The sequence below is a fragment of the Mobula birostris genome, chromosome 12 (assembly GCF_030028105.1).
Source record: "Mobula birostris isolate sMobBir1 chromosome 12, sMobBir1.hap1, whole genome shotgun sequence".
Taxonomy (NCBI): Eukaryota; Metazoa; Chordata; class Chondrichthyes; order Myliobatiformes; family Myliobatidae; genus Mobula; species Mobula birostris.
Window position 1 is genome coordinate 72,598,753 of NC_092381.1, and position 24,419 is coordinate 72,623,171.

General features: G+C 39.8%; 1 protein-coding gene across 1 annotated transcript in view; it reads right to left on the minus strand.

Annotated features, from left to right (window-relative positions):
- Positions 1-378: 378 nt before the first annotated feature.
- cdc14ab (cell division cycle 14Ab) overlaps positions 379-24,419 on the minus strand; it is a 137,220-nt gene continuing 113,179 nt past the window's right edge. Inside the window, exons 14-16 of the mRNA XM_072274105.1 lie at positions 16,887-17,012; positions 14,797-15,115; positions 379-2,159 (exon numbers count right to left, since the gene is read on the minus strand). Of these exons, the coding sequence (XP_072130206.1) occupies positions 2,130-2,159; positions 14,797-15,115; positions 16,887-17,012 (475 nt within the window). The 3' untranslated portion in view covers positions 379-2,129. The remainder of the gene's footprint in view (positions 2,160-14,796; positions 15,116-16,886; positions 17,013-24,419) is intronic.

The following is a 24,419-nucleotide window of genomic DNA, read 5'->3' on the forward strand; positions in this document are numbered from 1 at the left end:
CACACAGATGATCTTCATTTAGCCAGTTGTGACTTCTAAAGCCAATTGGCTGCACCAGTGATGATTTGGTGTGCCATATTAAAGGGGATGAATATTTACGCAATCAATTATTTTGTTGTATATTTGTAATTAATTTAGATCACTTTGTAAAGATCTGTTTTCACTTTGACACAAAGTCTTTTTCTGTTCATCAGAAAAGCCAAATTAAATTCACCGATTTAAAGCTGTAAAACAATAAAACATGAAAACTTCTGGGGGGGGGGGGGAGAATACTTTTTATAAACACTGTATATCATGAAATTTTGTAGTTGCCAAAAGAATAGTGTGAATTAAAGCAGTGAAATCAAACAGACAATATCTTAATATTTGAAATGGAACTTTAATTGAGTATTTAAAAATACTGGCCTATGGTTAAGAAATTAGCATAAAAATTTTAGAACTTCATAGAGCATGGAAAATACAAGAACCCCAAGCTCTATTTTTCAAAACTCTTTTCAAGAGGTAGAATTTTGACATTTCTGCTGCCTACATTTTGTTGAAATATACAACCATCATTTTAAACAGCAAACATTACAATTTGAGCTAGTATACTATAACAAACAAATCAATGATTTTACTGCAATTATATTAGATTAGCTCTATTGTATTAATAACACTACAGACAAGGATTTGCTCCAGTTGATTTAGAAGATAATTTTAAAACTCTTTTAGACGTCAAATGTTTTACCCCTTCCCCACCCAGTCTCCCAAATGACCATCTTAAAAAAAAAATTGATTTTTGTGTCTGTCCAAATTGTCTCACAGCTTGTTATTTGTACAAGCTAAATCAATTTTCCCCCCTATGTGGGCATAACTTAAAAATAACCTGTCCAAAAAGCTTTAATATTTTGAAACTTAGTCCAGAATGGACAAATTAATTTTGAATTATATTACCATTACCTGAATGATATGTTTACTAAAACACAAATGCCACTACATTAGAACATCTGGAAAGTACAGGGCAAATGATATTTTTATTTAAGATACCATATACTGTATATACATATTTATACAAACTATCAATATGAAAAAGTAAATTTATAAAACAGATCTTGGAACAAAAATATAAATCTCAGTTAACGTTCCTTACATGAAAAATTTGTAACTGTATATTTACACACTTGTGATTTTTATAAGTGCACAATTCAAAGTCTGAGTTGTATTATCAGCTTGCTCCTTTAGAAAGTAAGTTGCTAAATCAAACCTAATAGAAATCAGTTCAATGGTTTGTTTTATTCTGGTGCATTTCTAAAAATAATGAATTAAACTCTCAATATAATTTTTGTCCAGATTTATCTTAAACCCCATCCTCCTTGCTATTTGAATACCTCTGATTGTTATGTTTTAATGATATAGCCTGAAGGCTGCAGTCATCTGGACAATGGACATACGTACAAATACATTACTTCTACCATCATAAGGTGGAGCACACCGACATAAAAGTGCTCCCTTAAGCAGCTTGGCTAAAACTGGGGATAATGTGCAATGTGAGTACAGGGAAGTGCAGGAGATAGCAAATACTGGGACTCAATGGTTTTCATGTTTTAAGACCGCAAAACCAAGTCTCTCCATCACTACGACTATGGGATGCTGTTTAAGGCTGTAGAAGAGGTGCAGAATTAACTTCTACATGTTACTTGCTATAATGCACCTTGTAAATGGTTCACTGGTATAAACATAAGCACTGGAGGGTTATTATATTCCCAGGCTTAACTTTTTATTTAGGATCTTGCAGGATGTTTTACAAGAACCGAAGGTCTTGCCTAATTTCAGCTAAATCAGCTGCCAGGTTTCACTTGTCAGCATGTGTTAGTCAAACTGCCGTTTATGACAGCACAGCAAAATGGAGAATTGGTCATTGACTAGAAACTTATGGTTCAGCAATACTGATTTATCAGCTCTCAATACATGATGTAGTCATGAAAAGTCATTTCCAAAGTATTGCTATTTCAATGCAGCAATTACTAGTCCTTTACAAATTATTTAAATAAAGGTTCCCTAGTTTCCAGCCCAAGGAGGTTCGTCTTCACTTCAGTTTCCTTGTTTTTTCCAATCACAGCATTTTCCATTTTCAGCGGAGTAGTGATGCTTTAATACTGAACATATTCAGACTGAAGTGACTGCAAGAGAAAAGATAAAACCTCAGCTAAGAATATTTACATTTCTTTTGAATGTTACAAAAACACTTAAAAGCATTTAATAGTACCCCAACAACACCAATCCATTATACAAACAAAAAAAACTAAGTCAAAGTTCAAAATATTGACCCCCCCCCCCCCACCCTAAGTTGCTAACACTCAGCCAGGTTGAATGGTAGTGGTGCTGCAAATTAGCTTCAGTGCTTTAAATAGAATTATTGGGATGAGAAGTAGCAGAAAGGCTTGGAAAAAGTTCCTTGTTCCTTCAATATTCTCTACTGGATATCCACAACAGATGCTGGACAAAATTCATGATATAAGACATTAAAACTCAACATCCAGCCTCACAGGAGTTGATTAGCTATTAGGTGGTTGAGAAGGGATAGAAAACTAGTATCAATTACTTAATCACATCTTAGAAAGGAGTCAATATTTTTACAATAAAAAGGAAAGAAAATTAAGAGTGGGTTAAGACGGTCCATTAAGAGAAGCTAATTAATTTAGCTGCTTTTATGTTATTTTAGAAGAGGGGATAAACAAACCAATACAGGCCAATTAATTTAATGTTTGTTAGACAGTTATTAGAATCAATTTTAAATCTTAGTAATAAACCTTCATTTAGAAAGACTCATTATGTATATAATGAAAGTCCTATTGACTAAACTTAATTAAATTTGAGTAGGTAACTAGAATGGTTTAATGCAGTCCACGTGGAATTCAGCAAACAAGCAGTCCAATCAAAAGAGTCATAGTTTTCTTTGTTACCAGAGGAGCAGATCATATGAGCAAAGACATTATGCTGTAGGTGATGTTATTTAAACAGAATTTTAAGTGCAGTGGTTCTGGTTAACACGTTACAGAAAAAAATGTAACTGTTTTGGAGCGGGCTATGAGGAAAGTTCAGTGATTTGGATCATTTACTTTGAAAGGCAGATGGCCTAGCGAGTTTTTAATTTACATACAAAATGTTTTGACAGGCCCAGGAAGAGTAAATAGGTAGGGGCCTTTTTAAAAAAAAAACAAGTAGAGGGGTCTAGATCTAGGTCTCTTGGGTTTTTATTTAGTCCTTGGTAGATGGGTTAAGGGGATGGTGCAATGAAGAAAAATATTCATATTTATTGCATTTAAAGGGTATATTGAGTGTACTTGAAGAGCTGTGACAGAGTCTGGATCGAGTGCTGAAAACTGGCGTAAAGTTGGGTAACTCTGAGTTGTGTTGTTCTTCAATTAATGTAATACATCCTCCAAAACATCCATCAAACATTTAGAATCCTACAGCATAGAAATTGGCCCTTTAGCCCTACTTGTTCACGTTGACCAGGTTGTCTAACTAAACTTATCTAATTTGCCTCCTTTAGGCTGATTTCCTGTTAAAACTTTTCTATCCATACACAGGTCCAATCTATTTTTTAAATGCTGTAATTGTTCCTGCCTCTACCACTTCTCATTCCACATGTACGGGGTCTTTCTTTTTTGTATGTTAAATTTAAAATGGCTTCTTTGTTATGTTATACTGGGGAATGCTTCTTTGTTATGTTAAATGCTGAGAAAGTCTCTAGCTAGACAGTTGCTTGGGTTAATACAGATAGCAGGGTGCTATTAACCAATGTGTGGTCATGTGTCATTTTTTTCGGATGATAATGCTGTCTCATATGACTGGGGACGGGGTTTTTGGCGGGGAGTCGGAGGAGAGACGGGGAGGACGGCGGACGTGCGGGGGTTTTTGGCGGAGAGTCGGAGGAGAGACGGGGAGGACGGCGGACGTGCGGGGGTTTTTGGCGGAGAGTCGGAGGAGAGACGGGGAGGACAGTGGACGTGCGGGGGTTTTTGGGAGGGAGTCGGAGGAGAGACGAGGAGGACGGTGGATGTGTGGGGGTTTTTGGCAGGGAGTCGGAGGAGAGACGGGAAGGACAGCGGACGTGCGGGGGTTTTTGGCAGGGAGTCGGAGGGGAGTCGGAGGAGAGTTGGAGAGGATGGCGGACGTGCAGGGGTTTTTGGCGGGGAGTCAGAGAGGACGGTGGATGTGCGGGGGTTTTTGGGGGGAGTTGGAGGAGAGACGGAGAGGATGGTGGACAGGGTTTTGATGGGGAGTCAGAGGAGAGACGAGGAAGCCGGTGGACGGGGTTTTTGGGGGGAGTCGGAGGAGAGACGGGGAGGACGGTGGACGTGCGGGGGATTTGGGCGGGGAGTTGGAGGAGAGACGGGGAGGACGGCGGACGTGCGGGGGTTTTTGGCGGGGTGTCGGAGGAGAGACGGGGAGGACAGTGGACGTGCGGAAAGGCTCCGGTCGATCACTCCGGGTGGTCCCGAGCCGTGAGTCGACAGGATCTGGGTGGTCATCAGGAATTGATTGAGCTCCAACGGTTGCACACAAAGAACTTGGACTGATAAGTCTTGGCGCCTTTTTTTCATTACTTCCTTGTCTGTATCGAATTTATATTAATGTCATAGATTTAATAATATCTATAAAGTGTACTTGGTAAAATGTACTGGGTGTGCTGGCTGATGATTGATGTTTGGGATTGATTTGGGTGGCAACCGACTCTGTGGGAAGCGCTGAGGCAGCTGCTGGGTGGGATTTCCCCTAGACATGTACGAGCCAATATAGCTGAGCATTACACACATATCCACTACCCTGTGTGAATAACATGTTCTTCAAGTCTCTTACATCATCTCACCTTAAATCTATGCTCTCTTTTTAGATACCCTTACTCTAGGAAGATAATTATAAACGTTCAACTCATGTTCTTCATGATTTTATTTACCAGAAGGTCGTCCCTCAGCCTCCAAGGATAAAGCTCCAGCCAATCCAGTCTCTCCTTATAATTCAAATCCTCCAGTGAATCTTTCCTCTCTATCTTAACTGGTTTGCAATAGCTTATTACTTTCTTGCAAGTAACAGCACACTAAATTAAAAAAAAATGTTTTCGGCTTTGTTCTCTGCAAAGAGCACAATATACACTGGAAAGCAAAATACTTCAGATACAGGAACTTTGAAATCCAATTTAAAAATGTTGGAAATGCATTGTAGACAGAATAACAGTTCATTTTAAACATGAGAAAGTCTGCATATTCTGGAAGTCCAAAGCAATACATACAAAATGCTGGAGGAATGCAGCAGGTCGGGCAGCATCTAGGGAAATGAATAAACAGTCAATATTTTGGGCTGAGACCCTTCTTCGGGAGAGTTATGTTTCAGGCCAATATCGTTTCAGCAGGAGAAAAGGAATGTCTGTAATAGGGTGGAGACCAAGTGATACTGATTGTTGGAAACTGAATTTTCTGAGACAAGCTGCCCACCTCCCTCTGGCCCATGGCCCCATTCTGAAATATCAGATTTACTGTAAATTCCAGTGTATAAGCCGAGAATTTGCCCCTAAATTTTGGTCCTAAAATTAGGAGTCGGCTTATACAGAGGGTGCCAACCTTGGAAAAACGAATACACAGAAGACAGGTCATATTTATTGGCTGTTTGAGTCAGATACGAAAGAAAATACAAACGCTTATGAAATCTACACAAAAGAAAAAGATCTACAAAACACATTGTTTCTCAATTTACTTGTACACACAGTTGTGGTCAAACGTTCAGAGCTTGAAACTCTCACACTCTTCATTATCGGACTCTCCAAAAATTGCGTCCCATTCTTCGGCGCATGAATTCTTTGAATGGTTTGTTTAAACTCACATCTAGTGGCTGGAGCACGGACGTCAAACCACCGGGGATGACGGCAATGTCCGTATCTTCAGCTTTCAACGCTGCTTTTATCTCACCTGACAAGTGCGCTTTGAATATGTCCCAGACTTTTCCTTCCTGAAACCTTCGGGACATGACGCCACACCTCTTTAACCCACTTAGAGCAAGCCGCTTCATCCATCCAGCCACGTTCTTGAACGTAAACAATACCCCGTAGGAATTTTTCTTTATTTGGGAATGTTTTCCTCTTAAAAATCACCATTGGTGGTAGTTTGGTCCCATCAGCCATACACATTAACACGACAGTAAAATGTTGCTTCTCACGTCCAGTCGTTTTGACAAGGACTGTTTTCTCCCCTTTCTGATTGACAGTGCAGTTGCCAGCAAAATCAAAGAACATTGGTGTCTTGTCCACGTTACCACTCAGTGAGAGCGGGTAAGAATGTGTCTTTCAATGCTTGATTACAAACGACTGGAAGGCAGTAATCTTATTCTCAAGGTTGCTCGGCAACTTCTGAGCAATCTTTGTTTTTTGACTCAACACAAGATCACGTCTATTCATAAATCGGGTGCATCGACTTCCCGTAGCTTTGAAATTTTCGCAGACCTCACGGTGTTTTTCGGCCCATTTCAATGCTTCAACTTGAATCATTTCTCTGGTAACAATATATCCAGATGATCACTGGTGATTCACCCACTCTAAAACTTTTTCTTCCAGTTCTGGCCACTGGCATGTTTTCCCGCGGTTTGCACATTTCGTCTTTGGCATTTCCCTCAGCGTGTCCTCTGCCTTTCTCCACTCTCTCACTTGTTTCTTGTTTACACTAAACTTCTTAGCAGCTGCAGAATTATTTGTTCCTTTAACAAGATCAACAACCTTCAGCTTGAAGCCAGCATCTTATGGCATTCGTTTTAATCTTTTGTACATGGTGGTCGCAAACTCAATACTGAGTACATGTACTGATCCTGCCACCCTGGGTTATGTTTTAATGAGATTACGATGGGTGCTAAATGGTTTCACAGGGGTTACATTTCAGAGGATCCTTTACCATTGGGAACCTAATCCAAACCCTCTACAAAAGGGGCCGGTTTATACAAAGGTAACATGAAAAAGTCACTTTTCTAACCTTGAAAATGGGGGGGGGGGGGGGGGGGGGGGTCAGCTTATACACCCGAATTTATGGTATATACACATTTCCCAGGGCGTCAACAACCATTTCCTCTGGAAACCTTCCTGCACAGCCACTCTCGCAGACACAGTCTGATTATATTTCCTCCAATTTTCCGGAGGAAATTACCCTGCTAGATCCTTTGTTATTTCACACCGCCCCCCCCCCCCCCCCACCCCGGGCCAGGACTTGTTCCTTCCTACCCTTTTCTTTATTCAGTCTTCTCTCACTTATACCTGATGCTCTCAACCACTTCGATTGTTTCCAGTTCCTAGTCACAAATGACTTTCACTGTGGATGCACAATCCCTCTACATCTCTATCCCATACCAGGATGGCCCAAGGGCATTGACTTTGTCCTTGAACAGACTCACTTTCCAAAACCATCCTCCATAAATAGTGTAAAATCATTCTCGCCTTGAGTCCACTTACTTTCCAAATCAAAAGGTGTAGGTATGGAAAGTCACAAGGGTCCTCGTAAGCGGAATAAGTGCTACACATGCCTTACCCTTCCTCCCTTACCACCATTGAGGGCCCCTGACAGTCCTTCCAGGTGAGGCGACACTTCACCTGTGAGTCGGCTGGGGTGATACACTGCGTCCGGTGCTCCCGATGCGGCCTTCTATATATTGGCGAGACCTGACGCAGACTGGGAGATCATTTTGCTGAACACCTACGCTCTGTCCGCCAGAGAAAGCAGGATCTCCCAGTGGCCACACATTTTAATTCCACATCCCATTCCCATTCTGACATGTCTATCCACGGCCTCCTCTACTGTAAAGATGAAGCCACACTCAGGTTGGAGGAACAACACCTTATATTCCGTCTGGGTAGCTTCCAACCCGATGGCATGAACATTGACTTCTCTAACTTCTGCTAATGCCCCACCTCCCCCTCATACCCCACCCGTTATTTATTTTTATACACACATTCTTTCTCTCTCTCTCTCTCCTTTTTCTCCTTATGTCCCTCTGACTATACCCCATGCCCATCCTCTGGATTCCCCCCTCCCTTGTCTTTCTCCCCGGGCCTCTTGTCCCATAATCCTCTCATATCCCCTTTGCCAATCACCTGTCCAGCTCTTGGCTCCATCCCTCCCCCTCCTGTCTTCTCCTATCATTTTGGATCTCTCCCTCCCCCTCCCATTTTCAAATCTCTTACTAACTCTTCCTTCAGTTAGTCCTGACGAAGGGTCTCGGCCTGAAACGTCGACTGTACATCTTCCTAGAGATGCTGCCTGGCCTGCTGCGTTCACCAGCAACTTTGATGGGTATAATGGGAGGATAGTTTGAAGTAGATGCATTTTAAATGCTAGGAGTATTATGGGTAAAGGTGATGATGTTAGAGCATAGATCAGTACATGGAACTATGATGTTGTGTTGAGACTTGGTTGAGAGAGAGGGCAAGAATGGATGATTGATGTACCAGATTTTCAAAGTTTTAGAAAAGTGGAGGGCTCAGACACCGAGACCAGGGTATAATGGGAGGATAGTTTGAAGTAGATGCATTTTAAATGCTAGGAGTATTATGGGTAAAGGTGATGATGTTAGAGCATAGATCAGTACATGGAACTATGATGTTGTGTTGAGACTTGGTTGAGAGAGAAGGCAAGAATGGATGATTGATGTACCAGATTTTCAAAGTTTTAGAAAAGTGGAGGGCTCAGACACCGAGACCATTTGGGTAGAACTCAAGAATAGGAAGGATGCATCAAACTGATGAGATTCTACTGCAGACCCCAATAGCCACCAGGACATTGAAGAACAGATATGTGAACAGTTTAAGGAATTGTGTAAAAATAATAGATTGTTGACATAAGGGATTTCAACTTTCCTAATATAAACTGGGACCTTCTTAGTGCAAGGAGTTTAGATGGGGCAGAATTTGTTAAATTTATTCAGGAGAGTTTATCAAATCAATATGTAGATGATCCAATGAGAGGAGGGGCTGTACTTGACCTGGTGTTGGGTAATGAGCCTGGAAAGGTGACTGACCTTTTAGTGGGGGAGCAGTTAAGGACCAGTGACCAGGGCTCCTTACCTTTCAGGATAGCTCTAAATAAGGATAGGTATGGTCCTTGCAGGAGAGTCTTAAATTGTAGTAGGGCAAATTATGAGGGCATTAAGCAGGAACTAACAAGAGTTAATTGGGAGCGCCTTTTTTCTGGCAAGTCCGCATCAGACGTGGATGGTGTTTAAAGGTCAATTGCACAGAGTACAGGAAGGTATGTTCCTGTTAGAAGGATGGAAAGATAAGAGAAACTTGGATATCCAGAGAGGTGATGAATTTAGTCAAGAAGAGAAAGGAAAAGTATGTAAAGCTTCAGAAGTTAGGATCAAATGGAGCACAAAGATTAAAAAGCCAGAAAAGAATTCTAAGTGAAGTAGGAAAGCTAGCAGTGGCCAGGAAAAGTCCTTGGCAGGTAGGATGAAGGCGAATCCCAAGAAATTGTCTACATACATCAAGAGCAAGAAAATAAGTAGGGAGAGGGTAGGGCCCCTCAAGGATAAAGAGGGGAACAATTGCTTGGATGCTGAGAATGCAAGTGAGTTTTAATGAGTATTTTACTTCAGTTTTACCAAGGAAAAGGTCATGGAAGACCAGGAGATCAGTGCTAAGTGTATAAAAATATTAGAGTGTTTAGAGGTCACAGAGGAGGAAGTAGTGGGTCTCCTAATAAGTATTCAGGTAGATAAGTCCCCAGACCTCATGGGATTTACCTCAGATTATTAAGGGAGGTGAGAAACGAGATCCCGGAGGACTGGTGAGTAGCTAATGTTGCATCTTAAGAAGGGAACAAGGGAAAATTCCAGAAACTATAGACCAGTGAGTCTCACGTCAGTTGTAGGGAAAGTTCTGGAGAAAATTCTTAGGGGTAGGCTATCTGAGCATTTGGAAACCCATGGCCTAATTAGGGAGAGCCAGCATGGCTTTGTGAGGGGCAAATCATGTCTTATTTTCCAGCTTGCATCATAACAGGCCAGCTTTCAAGAAAGGTAAATCTGGAACGTTAAAATTGGTAAGGTAGCATCTAAATTCATTCTAGTAATAAGAAAACTTCCAACACCAAGTATAAAAACAAATGTCAGAGGAAGTCTTAGTATCTATCCAAATGATAGATAACACCAGAAAGCGGGGTGTTCGATGAAACAGACATTTCATATACTTGCAAAAATAAATTAAACATGACCTGACCTGACCAGACCAAATTCTGTCTTAGTGAAAACTTCCTTCACAATGTAACAAATCCAATGTGAGAAGTTATATTATCCAGTAAATTTGCGATTACCATGTGCGAAAACTGGGAATTTTGATCTTAATTGTATTTCTGATTAGTAAATGAAGAGTAACAGGTGGACACATGGTATGTGACTACAATACCTATTTGCATAGGGAATTTATGCCCTCTAAGCCAGGCAGCATCCTGGTAAGCCTCTTCCGCACCCTTTCCAAAGCCTCAACATCCCTTCAATTGTGGGGCGACCAGGACTGTACACAATACTTCAGATGTAGCCTAACCAGAGTTATTCCTTTCTTGGATATTGCTTAGTAGCTCCTAAGATAGTAGTTCCCACTTCTTTCAAGAAGTGCGCATAGAGGGAAGTTACCCAAGCCAAGCCAGAAGCAACTACTTCCCATAATAAGCACTTCCAATAATGACAAGCCATGGCCAAGAACAAACTAGTTTGATTTTCTTTCTATCTCAGCACAAAAATTCAGCAGGAATGTTATTATTGGTATTTCAGTGGTCAGGTTCTCTAATGAAAATTGCAGCGATGATGCATTAGGTCACTATTTTGGTATTAATTTGTGATTTCATCCTGTTCATTCCTTTTTAGTAATCTTAATTGTTTATTATTTGTTATAGGGTATTATTCATTTTGTTTTTTCATGGTTCTTCTGTGTTAAGCACATATTTGATTTATAACTTTACTCCTTTTGTACTTTGTGTGTGAGTTTTCCCTTACAATCATTCTTTTTCACCTTTTTCATCCATTGTTTCTTAGTTTAGCCTAGTCTCATTTTATATGGAATACATTTCTCTTGAACAGTACCATGTCCCTTCCATATAGCTCACTCTTGTCTGACTTTCCCCAGTACTTAAATTTATGTACCTTAGTTTCATTCTTATTTATTTTTTCCAAATAAGTTTTTTTATCAGAGTACATATAGTACCATATACAACCCTGAAATTCATTTTCTTGCAGGTATACACAGCAAATCCAAGAAACACAATAGAATCAATGAAATATTGCAACCAACAGGATGGACAAATGACCAATGTACAAAAAGACAACAAACTGTGTAAATACAAAAGAAAAAATAATAAATAAATAAATAACATCAAGAACATGAGATGAAGAGTTCTTGAAAGTGAGTCAATATGTTGTGGAAATAGTTCAATGATGGGACGAATGAAGTTGACTTAAGTTATCCCCTCTGGTTCAAGAGCCTGATGGTTGAGGGGTAATAACTGTTCCTGAACCTGGTGCTGTGCATCCTGAGGCTTCTGTATCTTCTTCCTGATGACAGCAGTGAGAAAAGTGTGTGGCCTGGATGGTCCTACCCCAATCTTTTTTTTTTTAGCTTTATGCTGATATGGTAATATTACCAAATCTTATTTTATGTTTGTATAATCATCTAGTCACCTGTAAACTTTAGTATATTTAATATATTTGACTCTATATTTCTATAGTTTCTTTGTGAAACTGAAGTGAAACTCAGACAATATCTTTTCACAGGCTGTTATCAGAAGATTTCCTATTCTAACTAACAGTTTGCAGTACAATAGGGACAGCATAAGGACATGTTCCTTTGTTACTTCCACACCCCCCCTCCACACTTGCCTTACTTGCTGTTACAAGCTGACACTGCTTGACTACCTGTACCATGATGAACATCTAATAAAAGAGCTGTAACCACAAGATTTGTGCGTCATTCTATACTTCTTAAGAACATTCTAGACAATATTTCCAGATCAAACAATGCAGACTGTGCTTCCAGCTGTCAAAGTCATAAGCACTGGAATTCCCTAAACTTTACTAATTTTCTCTTGAAATATTCCCCAAAACAATCTTTGATCAAACCATGGACAAGAACAATCACCTGATGTGGTTCAATGTCAGATTTTTTAATAATCAATATCAAATGTTTTGACATTTTGATTATACATTAAGCGCTATCGCTGCTTCTGATTTGAGTGTGTGACTTGCTTTGAACCAGCATAAAAAAAGGCATGCAAATAAAGTTGGAATAATGCAAGGTATTCACAATCGTATACATGGTGATGCATAATTACATCACGCAAAAACTTTAGGGCAGATCAGGACTGATCAAGGATCTAAATGTGCAGAGATACCGTTATGCATTTCCAATCACCAAATCTTTAACTCCTAGATACATGCACAGCAATGTGCCTCACACAGTTCACCAAATTATCAGATTCCATATGATAATTTATTCAGTAGAATTTTGTTTGCAGCAAAAAAAATCTGCTGAAAAATGATGATAAAAAATAAACTCAAGTGTCAAGTAATTGTCATTATACCTTAAGGAGATCAGAGCACATACACTTACTGTGAAGTTGAACAGAATAAAAAGGGAAAAGGAAGGGAAAAACGTGATGCAAACATAAACACAAATAACATCCAGTAGTTAACTACTGCTTACAGCATAATTTGGAGTAATACATTTAATCTTGGGAGTAATTTTTCATAATGTGGGAGATGGTTGAGTGGCTGATTTGTTTATCAAAATATTTCATCTGATTGAAATGGTTAATCCAAGATTTTGTTACTGCCTTCAAAGTGGCAATGGTAACCACAGTTTTCTGGGATACAAGTAGCATCCTATTTTGATCAGAACTTCATCTGCAGGGGACAGCTAAATATGGTAAATTGACAATTTAATGGCAGCTTCTTAAAAAATCTTGTATTGAGTGGGTCTCTGCAATGTTATTTGCATCTGGTTAGTACACTTACAACTGTCATGCTTGAGCAGTCTGAAAAGGCAATTACCTATTGCAGGTCTGGAGCTAGATACACACAAACAACTAAGGAAGCTAATATTACCTACAAATTCTTAAGATAATTTAATTTAATGCTTTAAAGTATAGTTTCCTTTTATTAAAAACAAGACCTGGAAAAAAAAATGACCAAGTACAATAATAGAGCAGAATAAACAATAGGAGAATTTAAATGATTTGTCCTTTATACTTACCTTCGTAAATTTTGTCAGTTCATCTAAAATATAGTTATACAGGGGCAATTTTAAATAGAGTTCAGGACACTGGTCCTCACATTTGTACGAGGCTTAACATCAGGTTTTAGCCATGCATTTGATTTCAGTGGGATTCCAGTGGAGTCCAATTCTGCAGTTGTTACCAGGTTATTACCACAACCCTGGGAATCCTATAACCATATAACAATTACAGCACGGAAACAGGCCATCTCCGCCCTTCTAGTCCATGCCGACTCTTACTCTCACCTAGTCCCACCGACCTGCACTCAGCCCATAACCCTCCATTCCTTTCCTGTCCATTTATCTATCCAATTTAACTTTAAGTGACAACATCGAACCTGCCTTAACCACTTCTGCTGGAAGCTCATTCCACACAGCTACCACTCTCTGAGTAAAGAAGTTCCCCCTCATGTTAGCCCTAAACTTTTGCCCTTTAACTCTCAACTCATGTCCTCTTGTTTGAATCTCTCCCATTCTCAATGGAAAAAGCCTATCCATGTCAACTTTATCTATCCGCCTCATAATTTTAAATACCTCTATCAAGTCCCCCCTCAACCTTCTATGCTCCAAAGAATAAAGACCTAACTTGTTCAACCTTTCTCTGTAACTTAGGAGATGAAACCCAGGCAACGTTCTAGTAAATCTCCTCTGTACTCTCTCAATTTTATTGACATCTTTCCTATAATTCAGTAACCAGAACTGTACACAATACTCCAAATTTGGCCTTACCAATGCTTTATACAATTTCAATATTACATCCCAACTCCTATACTCAATGCTCTGATTTATAAAGGCCAGCATACCAAAAGCTTTCTTCACCACCCTATCCACATGAGATTCCATCTTTAGGGAACTATGCAGTATTATTCCTAGATCCCTCTGTTCTACTGAATTCTTCAATGCCCTACCATTTACCATGTATGTCCTATTTTGAATAGTTCTACCAAAATGTAGCACCTCACATTTATTAGCATTAAACTCCATCTGCCATCTTTCAAGCCCACTCTTCTAAGTGGTCTAAGTCCCTCTGCAAGCTTTGAAAACCTATTTCATTATCCACAATTCCACCTATCTTAGTATCATCTGCATACTTACTAATCCAATTTACCACACCATCATCCAGATCATTAATATATACGACAAACAACATTGGACCCAGTACAGATCCCTGAGGCACACCACTAGACACCGTCCTCCAATCTGACACACAGTTATCCACCACTACTCTCTGGCGTCTCCCATCCAGCCACTGCTGAATCCATTTCACTACTTCGATATTAATATCTAATGATTAAACCTTCCTAACTAACCTTCCGTGTGGAACCTTGTCAAAGGAAAGATAAACAATCCTGATAAACATACTTCTTACAAGCCTCTTAGTCATTTTTAATCAATGAAGCTACAATTCAAAGCAGAGCACATTTTTAGCCACTCAACATAAGATCCCATTTTTAAAAAAATATAAGCACCCTTTATGACAGCTTATAAAGCACGAGAGGACATAAACTTAAACTTACAGGGTGTGAACGACTTAGGTATCGCATGGTGCCAGGACTGAGGCCACCAAAGGTATTTCTACAGTTGTAATCATCCTTCGGACGGGAACAAGTATTGATGGGGATACTGCAAGTAGTACCACTGTTGCATTTGCTGTAGTAGTTGTTGTTCAGTTCTTGGTAAAATCTCGCAGGAAGCTGCGAGTTGTTACAAGGCTGGTTGGAGGAATAACCAGCTGTAAAACTTGACCTAGGAGTTGATGTCATTATGTTGTCAGGTTCATCAGGGGCAGCATACAGATTTCCTAGTGAACTGCCTAGCCTGGAGTTTATGGAGAAGCTGAATGGGAAACAGACAAATGGGAAACACGACATAATGTACATGAAAAAAAAATACACACAGAAAAGTTACCAATTATATTTTTCAAGTGCAAAGACGGTTTATATAAAATGTATTCAACTTTAAAGCCAGTGTAACCAAATTAAATAACCAAGTGGCAAATATATTCTTAGCTGTTAAGTCTTACCATTTTAACTGCTACATGATGACAACTCTTACTATATTCTCAAAAGAAGGCAAAGATGGCTATTCATGTATTCTTGCATTGTATTGAGGGGAAAATAGACATTTAGAAATTTAAAACCACATCTTAATGTGTTTTTTCTCTCCAATTTTACAATTTTCTTTCATGCTGCCCAAAAAGAATGATTCATTTTTGCTTTGCAGATCAACAAATAATAAGATGAACAAACATTGCACTTGAATCAATGGAATAACTAAAGCTACAATATGTTGTTTAAAAAAAAAGTGATGACTACATAATAAAACCCAAATCTTAACCAATCTTTAAAAAATCAAAATGATCCTGAGGGCTTGGAAGATTACCATTATTTGCTTGCATAAATCCGAAGTTTCTTTAAAACATTAAACTAAACATCTAACCCTTCCATAAACAAGCCTCGAAAAAGATGAAATACAGATTACCCAGAATTGATTCAATAAATGGGATTCATGAACAATTTTTAGCAGCAGTTTAAGGAAATTTTTTTTATGTGATTGAGTTTTTTTGTATTTTTTTTATATGTAGCTATACTTATGTAATAGATTGCAAGAGAGAGAACCAGACCACTGGAGGTCTCTGCAGAGGCAGAGTCAAAAACTGATCATCTAATTTCTTTTCAGCAATTCCTCTGTCCATGGATAAGAGAAATCAAGTTTTTACCCACAAAAATATTACAGCTATATATTTTGATGTACGAGTTTAATCACACCACTTTCAACCAATAAAAGTACCAGTACAGACATCCGTTAGTCTTGTGAGACCATGGATCTGTGCCTGGAAAGTCTTCACTCTCCATGGTGCAGGCCTGGGCAAGGTTGTATGGAAGACCAGCAGTTGCCCATGCTGCAAGTCTCCCCTCTCCAGGACACCAATGTTGTCCAAGGGAAGGGCATTAGGACCCATACAGCTTGGCACCAGTGTCGTCACAGAGCAATGTGTGATTAAGTGCCTTGCTCAAGGACACAACACGTTCCCTTGGCAGGGGCTCGAACTCCCAACCTTCAGGTAGCCAGTCCAATGTCTTAACCACTTGGCCACGTGCCCACATCATTTTTCAAAAAAAATATATATGCAAGCATTCTTGGTACCTGTGCCTATTAGTCACATTATATGAGTTTTGATAAGGTGGAGTCAACATGTCACTTGAACTCCTGCCCAACTCAGTATCCTCATCTGGTATACACTGAGATATTTGACAACAGAGGAAATTTTCTGGCTTCCCAAATCTTTTTTTCATTACCCTTTCAGGCCTGAGTAACGCTAGCTAATGCCTGGGTGCACTGCAAGACCAGCAATTGAAACTGAAATCTTTATGCAGTTTAATCCTATTTTCTCAGTTTGAATAATCCAGTGGTATACTATATTCCACACTTAACTAAACGTTTTACATACATATATATATTTTTTAAAGAATCTCCTTAGACAGGAAGTACATTTAGATGTTTAGAATGAAGGGAAAATAAAATTTCTTTAGCTGGTGTGTTTACGTAATTAAAGCACGAGATTGTTCTTAAACATTATCTTTTTAAAAATATGCAAAAACTTCACCTTTTGTTATTACTGTTTGCAGGCGAAGGATTTCTGCATATTCTTCGTGGACTTGCAGAAGTAATTGAGATCTTCGATGATTTTAGAGGTGACATTGATCCTTGGCCAGTACTTGAATAATTGACCCTGTTAAAGCATGTCCACACAATGAAACTGGCTTAAGTTAGAATAGTAAAAACAAACAAAAATATTTTGTGACTTAATGCATTTTCTAAAAATAATGGATGTTTCACAATTTTCAAAATAATGTACAAAGTGAAAAATCAATTCATTAAATAGAATTAGAATTTTCAAAACCCTAATTTCAGCTTGAGATATACAGTAGTAACTAGAATTCTTAAAGTATGATGAACCAATAGCTTATCATAGTGACTTAGAAGTAAACTTGTATAACTAATTATCGCATAGTTGATTATGGACTTTATCCTGAAAGCCATGTTTTCATTTTACAACAGTGACTATTGTAAACAGTGACTTCTGAAACTTACTTCGCCCTAAAATGTTTTATAATCATTGGGAAGTCAAGAAAGCCATTGAAAGTTCTTTGATGAGATTCAAGTGATTTCCCCTTTCAGAGCTGGTCAAAATTGTGCAATAAGCATTACAATGCAGTTTTTTTTGCAGACCGCAACTTTCTCTGAACATTAGGTGAAGGCACCACCTTAGAACAGCGGTCCCCAGGTACCGGGCCGCAAAGCATGTGCTACCGGGCCGCGAGGAAACAATACGATCTGGCAATATGAGTCAGCTGCACCTTTCCTCATTCCCTGTCACGCCCACTGTTGAGCTTGAACGCACGTGAGGTCATTACCCGTGCATCAAGGAGATCAACTCCTTGAGCTTGCAAATGACGGCGGGCTGAAAGTATGTTTGACATTACATCTCTGCCGGCATTCTGGACCAAAGTCAAGGCTAAATATCCTGAGATAGCCACAAAAGCACTGAAAACGTTGCTACCATTTCCAACATATCTCTGCAATGAATGCAACGAAAACTAAATTGCAGAATAGACTGGACATAAGGAACCCCATTCGAGTATTGCTGTCTCCCATCACCCCTCTATAGGACCACCTTGTTGCAGGAAAACAAACCCAGGGCTCCCACTGATTCAGTGATATTGGTGTGTTGCAATGATTTTATATGTTCATACGGGGAAAATATGTGCTGTGTGTTTAACATCCAAATGTTACTTAAAACGTTATGATGCTATTAACTTATAAGTGACTTATATAACCATATAACAATTACGGCACGGAAACAGGTGATCCCGGCCCTTCTAGACCGTGCCGAACACTACTCTCACCTGGTCCCACCGACCTGCACTCAGCCCATAACCCTCCATTCCTTTCCTGTCCATATACCTATCCAATTTTTCTTTAAATGATAACATTGAACCTGCCTCTAACACTTATACTGGAAGTTCATTTAACACTTACTTCAAGCTCCCCTGTCTTCCCCTGATTAGTGACTTATCACTATATTCATGCGAGGAAAATATTGCGCTGTGTGTTTAATATTAAATTCGTTAAACCCCTTTTAGAAACGAAACTGAGTGTATTAGCCACTTATTACCTATATTCCAGTCGTGATTAACACCCCCCCAGCCCCTCCCGAACAGAATTGCCAAAAATGATTTGTAGGAAAAAAATGGGCACGTACACGCATGCACCAGTCACACATGCATTCTAGTGCCCGCGCAAGGCGTCATAGTCACTGTAGTCTACCTCGGGGTAAACACAACGTATTTGACTGCTACTCTTGTCCGTTGGCCCCCCCGGTCCGCAAGAATATTGTCAATAAGAAACCGGTCCGCGTTGCAAAGAAGGGTGGGGACCCCTGCCTTAGAAAACCTGCCCTGGCATACATTGCAATAAAAAAAAACAGACGTGTAGAATATCCAAATTGAATCATTGTGTACAGAACAACATTGAGCGTAGGAAATTAGTTATTCCAAGTGGTTAAGAAGACAAGGATAGAGGGAAAATTCTCTTTAGGCTTTACCCACACAGTTTTCAGCTAAAAACAAAGCATATTTTTTTTTAAATTCCAGCTCCCTGTTCATGCTGGAAATGAAAATATATTGATGTATCTTGTATTGAATTTATATTCCTCCATTTTTATAATGGTTTCAGTAACGGTAACAGAAACATCTCATGTTGAATAAGAAACACAAGAACATAGGAACCTAAGAAATAGAAGCAGGATTAGGCCATCTGGGCCATCTCAATAAGATCATGGCTAATCTGACCAAGGACTCATTTCCACCTACCTGCCTTTTCCCACCTAACCCTCAATTCCCCTACTATGCAAAAATCTATCCAACCTTGTCTTAAATATATTTATTGGGTTAGTCTCCACTGCTTCACTGGGCAGAGAATTCCACAGATTCACCACTCTTTGGGAAATGCAATTCCTCCTCATCTCCAACCTAAATTTACACCCGCAAATCTTGAGACTATGTCCCCTAGTTCTAATCTCACCTACTAGTGGAAACAACTTTCCTGCCTCTATCTTAAATATCCCTTTCATAATTTTATATGTTTGTCTAAGGTCTCCTTTCATCCTTCTGAAATCCAGCGAGTACAGTCCCAGGTGACTCAATCACTCCTTGTAGTCTAACCACCCCTCCCCCCCGCCCCTGCAATCTCTGGAATCAACCTGGGGAATGTCCTCTGCACTGCCTCTAAAGCCAGTATATCCTTCCTCAAGTAAGGAGACCAGAACTGCACGCAGCACTCCAGATGCCGCCTCCCCAGTACCCTGTACAGCTGCAGCATAACCTCCCTGCTCTTAAATTCAATCCCTCTAGCAATGAAGGCCAACATTCCATTTGCCTTCTTGATGGCATGCAAACCAACCTTTTGCGATTCATGCACAAGGACTCCCAAGTCCTTCAACACAGCAGCATGCTGCAATCTTTTACTATTTAAATAATAATCTGATCTTGTTTTTCCTTCCAATTACCATCATTGTACTCCATCTACCAGACCCTCACCCACTCACTTAACCTATCCACATCTCTCTGCAGACTCTCCGTATCCTCTTACAAAATTTGCTTTTCCACTCAATGTAGCAAACTCAGATACAGTACACTTAGTCCCCTCTGCCACATTGTTAATGTATATTGTTAAAAGTGCGGGCCTAGCACCGGTCCCTGTGGTGCACCGCTCACCACTGATCGTCAAACAGAGAAACACCCATGCATCCAAACTTTCTGCTTTCTACTGGTTAACCAATTCTCTATTCATGCTAATACATCACCCCCAACTATATGCCTACTTATCTTATGAATAAATCTTTTATGTGGCACCTTATCAAAAGCCTTCTAAAAATCCAAGTAAATAACATCCATCTGTTTCCCTCTATCCACTGTGCTTGTTATATCCTCAAAGAACTCCAGTAAGTTTGTCGAACAGGACCTGCCTTTGCTGAATCCATGCTGCGTCTGTCTGATGAATCCATTTTTTTCCAGATGCTTCATTATTTCTTTTTTAAAGACAGCCTCAAGTATCTTCCCAACTACAGATGTTAAACTAACCGGACTAGTTACCTGCCTTTTACCTATATCCTTTTTTGAACAATGGTATGACATTCACCTTCTTCCAATCTGCCGGGGACCTGCCCAGAGTCCAGCGAATTTTGGTAAATTATCATCAAAGCCTCAACTACAACTTCCGCCATTTCTTTCAGCACCTTGGGATGCATTCTATCAGGACGAGGGGTCTTGTCTATCTTTAGGCCCAGAAGTTTGCTCAACACTACCTCTTTAGTGATAGCTATTGTATCGAGGCCCTCACCGCCCATCACATCCAATTCATCTCTCTTCAGCATGTTAGTTATGTCCTCCACCGTGAAAACCGACACAAAATAGTCATTCAAAGCCTTGGCCCTTTCTTCATTCCTATTATCAATTCCTCCTTCTCGTACTCCAAGGGACCGACGTTCACTTTGGCCACCGCTTTATATAATTATAAAAAACTTTTACTCTCCGTCTTTATATTTTGTGCTAGTTTCATAATCTATCTTCCCTTTCTTTATTGCTTGCTTAGTGGTTCTTTGTTGCTTTTTAAAGTATTCCCAATCTTCCAGTTTCCCACTACTCTTGGCAACTTTATATACACAAGCTTTTAGTTTGATGCCTTCCTTTATTTTCTTAGTTATCCAAGGCTGGCTCTCCCCACCCTTACTGCCCTTGCTTTTAATTGGAATATACTTTTGTTGAGCACCATGAAAAATCTCTTTGAAAGTCTTCAACTGTTCCTCAACCATCCCAACATATAGCCTGTGTTCCCAGTCTATCCTATCCAACTCCTCTCTCATCCTTGTTTAGGCATAATACACTGGTTTTAGATCGAACTATTGCACCCTCCATTTACCAAAAGGATCCCTAACTACAAGATTGCTAATTTTACCCATCTCATTGCACAGGACCAGATCGAAGACAGCATGTTCCCTTGTAGGTTCAGTAACATGCTGTTTAAGAAAGCTTTCACGTATGCATTCTATGAAGTCCTTCTTAAGACTGCCTCGACCAACTTGATTTACCCAAGTTAACATTCTCCCATGATAACTGTTCCATTCTTACACGCCTCAGATATTTCACGGTTTACTGCCTGTGCCACCGTAATGTTGTTATTCAGTAACCTACAGACAACTCCCCTTAATGCCCCTCCTCCCCTTCTTACTCCATCCCTAATTTATTTATTTATTCTCTCTTTCCCTCTCACAATTACTCCTTGCCTGTTCTCCATCTTCCTCTGGTGCTCCCCTCCCCGTCTTTCTTCCAAGGCCTTCCATCCATGACACTCCCCCTTCTCCAGCCTTGTATCCCTTTTGCCAATCAACTTCTCAGCTCTTGGCTTCATCCCTCCCCCACCTGTCTTCTCCTATCATTTCGGATCTCCCCCTCCCCCTTTCAAATCTCTTACTACCTCTTCTTTCAGCTAGTCCTGACAAAGGGTCTCGATCTGAAACGTCAACTGTACTTCTTCCTATAGGTGCTGCCTGGCCTGCTGCGTTCCACCAGCATTTTGTATGTGTTGCTTGAACTCCCACCTGTGATTTTGTTTTCCCTTTACTATTCCTAATCTCTACCCAGATGTATTCAACATTCTGCTCATTAATCTTGTATTGTCTCACACATCGCCCTGATCTCATCCTTAATTAAGAGCACTACCCCACCTCCCTTACCTTTCCGCCTATCCTTCCATATTACCTGATATCCTTGGATATTTAATTCCCAATTCTCTCCACCCTGCAAGCACATTGCTGTAATGGCCACTAAATCATACTCCTTTATACTGATCTGCGCCACAAGTTCACTGACCTTGTTTCAAATAAATCGGACATTCAGATAAAGTGCCCTTACACTCATTGCGCATTTAAAATTTAGTATTCTTTGTCTCTTGGGCACTTGACGTTTCTGCACTCCACCCTTACTTTTCTCTTTACTTTATCCATGTTTTTCTCTTTTACTTTAGCCATACTTCTTCAATCTGTTGAACCCACCCCGTTGCTATATTTAGTTAAAAGCAGGGGTCCCCAACCTTTTTTGCACCGTGGACCGGTTTAATATTGACAATATTCTTGCAGACTGGCCGACCGGGGGGAGGGGGGAGTGTTCAGTAGGGTTAAACTCACCTCAACATGTCTTTTTCAGTTAGGGTTGCCAACTTTCTCACTCCCAAATGAGGGACAAAAGTAGCAGTCAAATACGGGACCCTTGAGTTTACCCTGAGAAAGACTACCATGACCATGAAGCCTTGCGCGGGCACCTGTGTGCGCATGCGCGTATGTGCCGGTCTTTTTTTTCCACAAATCGGTTTTGGCTTAATCTTCCCAACTACACTGTACATACATTTTTTCTACTTTATATAGGCTGTGTATTTATCTTATCATTCCTGCTTTTACTATTTGTTAGTTTTTATTTTAGGTTTTGTGTTATTTGGTATGATTTGGTAGGTTATTTTTTGGGTCTGGAAACGCTGTAAATGTTTTCGCATATAAATTAATGGTAATTGCTTCTTCGCTTTACACCATTTCGGCACGAAAGGTTTCATAGGAAATATGAAATAGGAAAAATATAGCAAAAAGCATTCACAAAAGCACATGCAATAAAATTGATAGACATCCTCCTGAGGGGCAAGTAAAACTAGAAAACTAAAATCAGACAATTGATGGGCTGGGCAAATTTAGTATATTTCTTGAAGGCTTGAAGACTAAAGTGAGAACTGTGAATTTAATATGGCAGGAAACAGGAAGCCAGTGAAGGCAAGGGAAAGTATGAGCTTATGGTTGCAGAATAGAAGAAAGAGTTAGTACTTAACAGGACTCAGGGCAGCAATTATAATAGCTGAATTAAAGTCTGTGTACAAGAAAACAAAATTAACATTGTATCAGTTGTCACAAAGTTTCACAGGATTCTGTTCAGGATTACCAGATATATATTGTATGAAGATAACACATAGCTTGGCCAGAGTGACTGGAGAAAAAAACGAGTTACTGGTTAAGATGAAGAATCTGCAAATGGAATAAGTGGGCACTGCAGATATTCAACTGAAGGAAATCAGTATTTGTATTCTGATAATATTCCATTCTCTTTATCTATTGTTTACTATTTCATATCTGCCATTTTCCTGAATGACAGTTTGAGGGACACTGCGCAAATCCATGTGTTACAATCTGACAAAATCAGACAAGTGAGAGAGAAAGACTGAACTGTCAGAATTCAGGAGTGTCAGGGCAAAAGAATAGAAGTTATTGTTGAAGATATCCTTTGATTAGTCTGGTGAAAATAGAACTAAACCAGCACAGATCTGCCAAGCATCACATTTTTGATCCGATTTTATGCACTGAACAGCAAGACCAGCTAATCTTATAGAACCAACAAGACTAACTTTCTCAGCATATTTAAAGCGTTGATCACTACCTTGTTTAGTATTATGTTGAAAAATTAAGTCTTTTGACAAACTGAAAACAATTAACTTTTTAAATGTAGAGGATGGATTAAATACATCAGATGAAAACTTCAAAAGACATTTAGGCTAAGAATTAAATACTTCTGCATTAGCAGCAAGCGTAAGGTGTCAACATTTAAGCAGAAGATAACCTTTCAGTATAAGTAATTTCCATCCAGCAGGTAAAAAGACACTGAATTATGAATGGTAGTAAAAAAAGTCTGAGTCTGACTTGTATGTTGAGAAAGGCTGAAAAAAATCCATTCCCATTCATTCTTCTGGTACCTTATGACTTGCTCCCACTTTACATAAATCTGAGCTTTTTCCATGCCCCAACTTGTAGCATTGCACTTCTATTCATTTTTAATCCACAGTGGATCCCAACCCATTATTGATCTCATTGGGGTATACGGGGTGTCAGGGAGGGGTAGCACCTCTGGTGGGGGAACATGTCACGTCCTTTTCAGGGCGATTAGTCCACCTTTGGTCCCCACCTGGCACTCAGCTCTCACCTGTGGCTCCCTGTAGCTGTTTGCATGCAACAGCGGCCACACCCCGGGCAACAGCTTCGACAAGC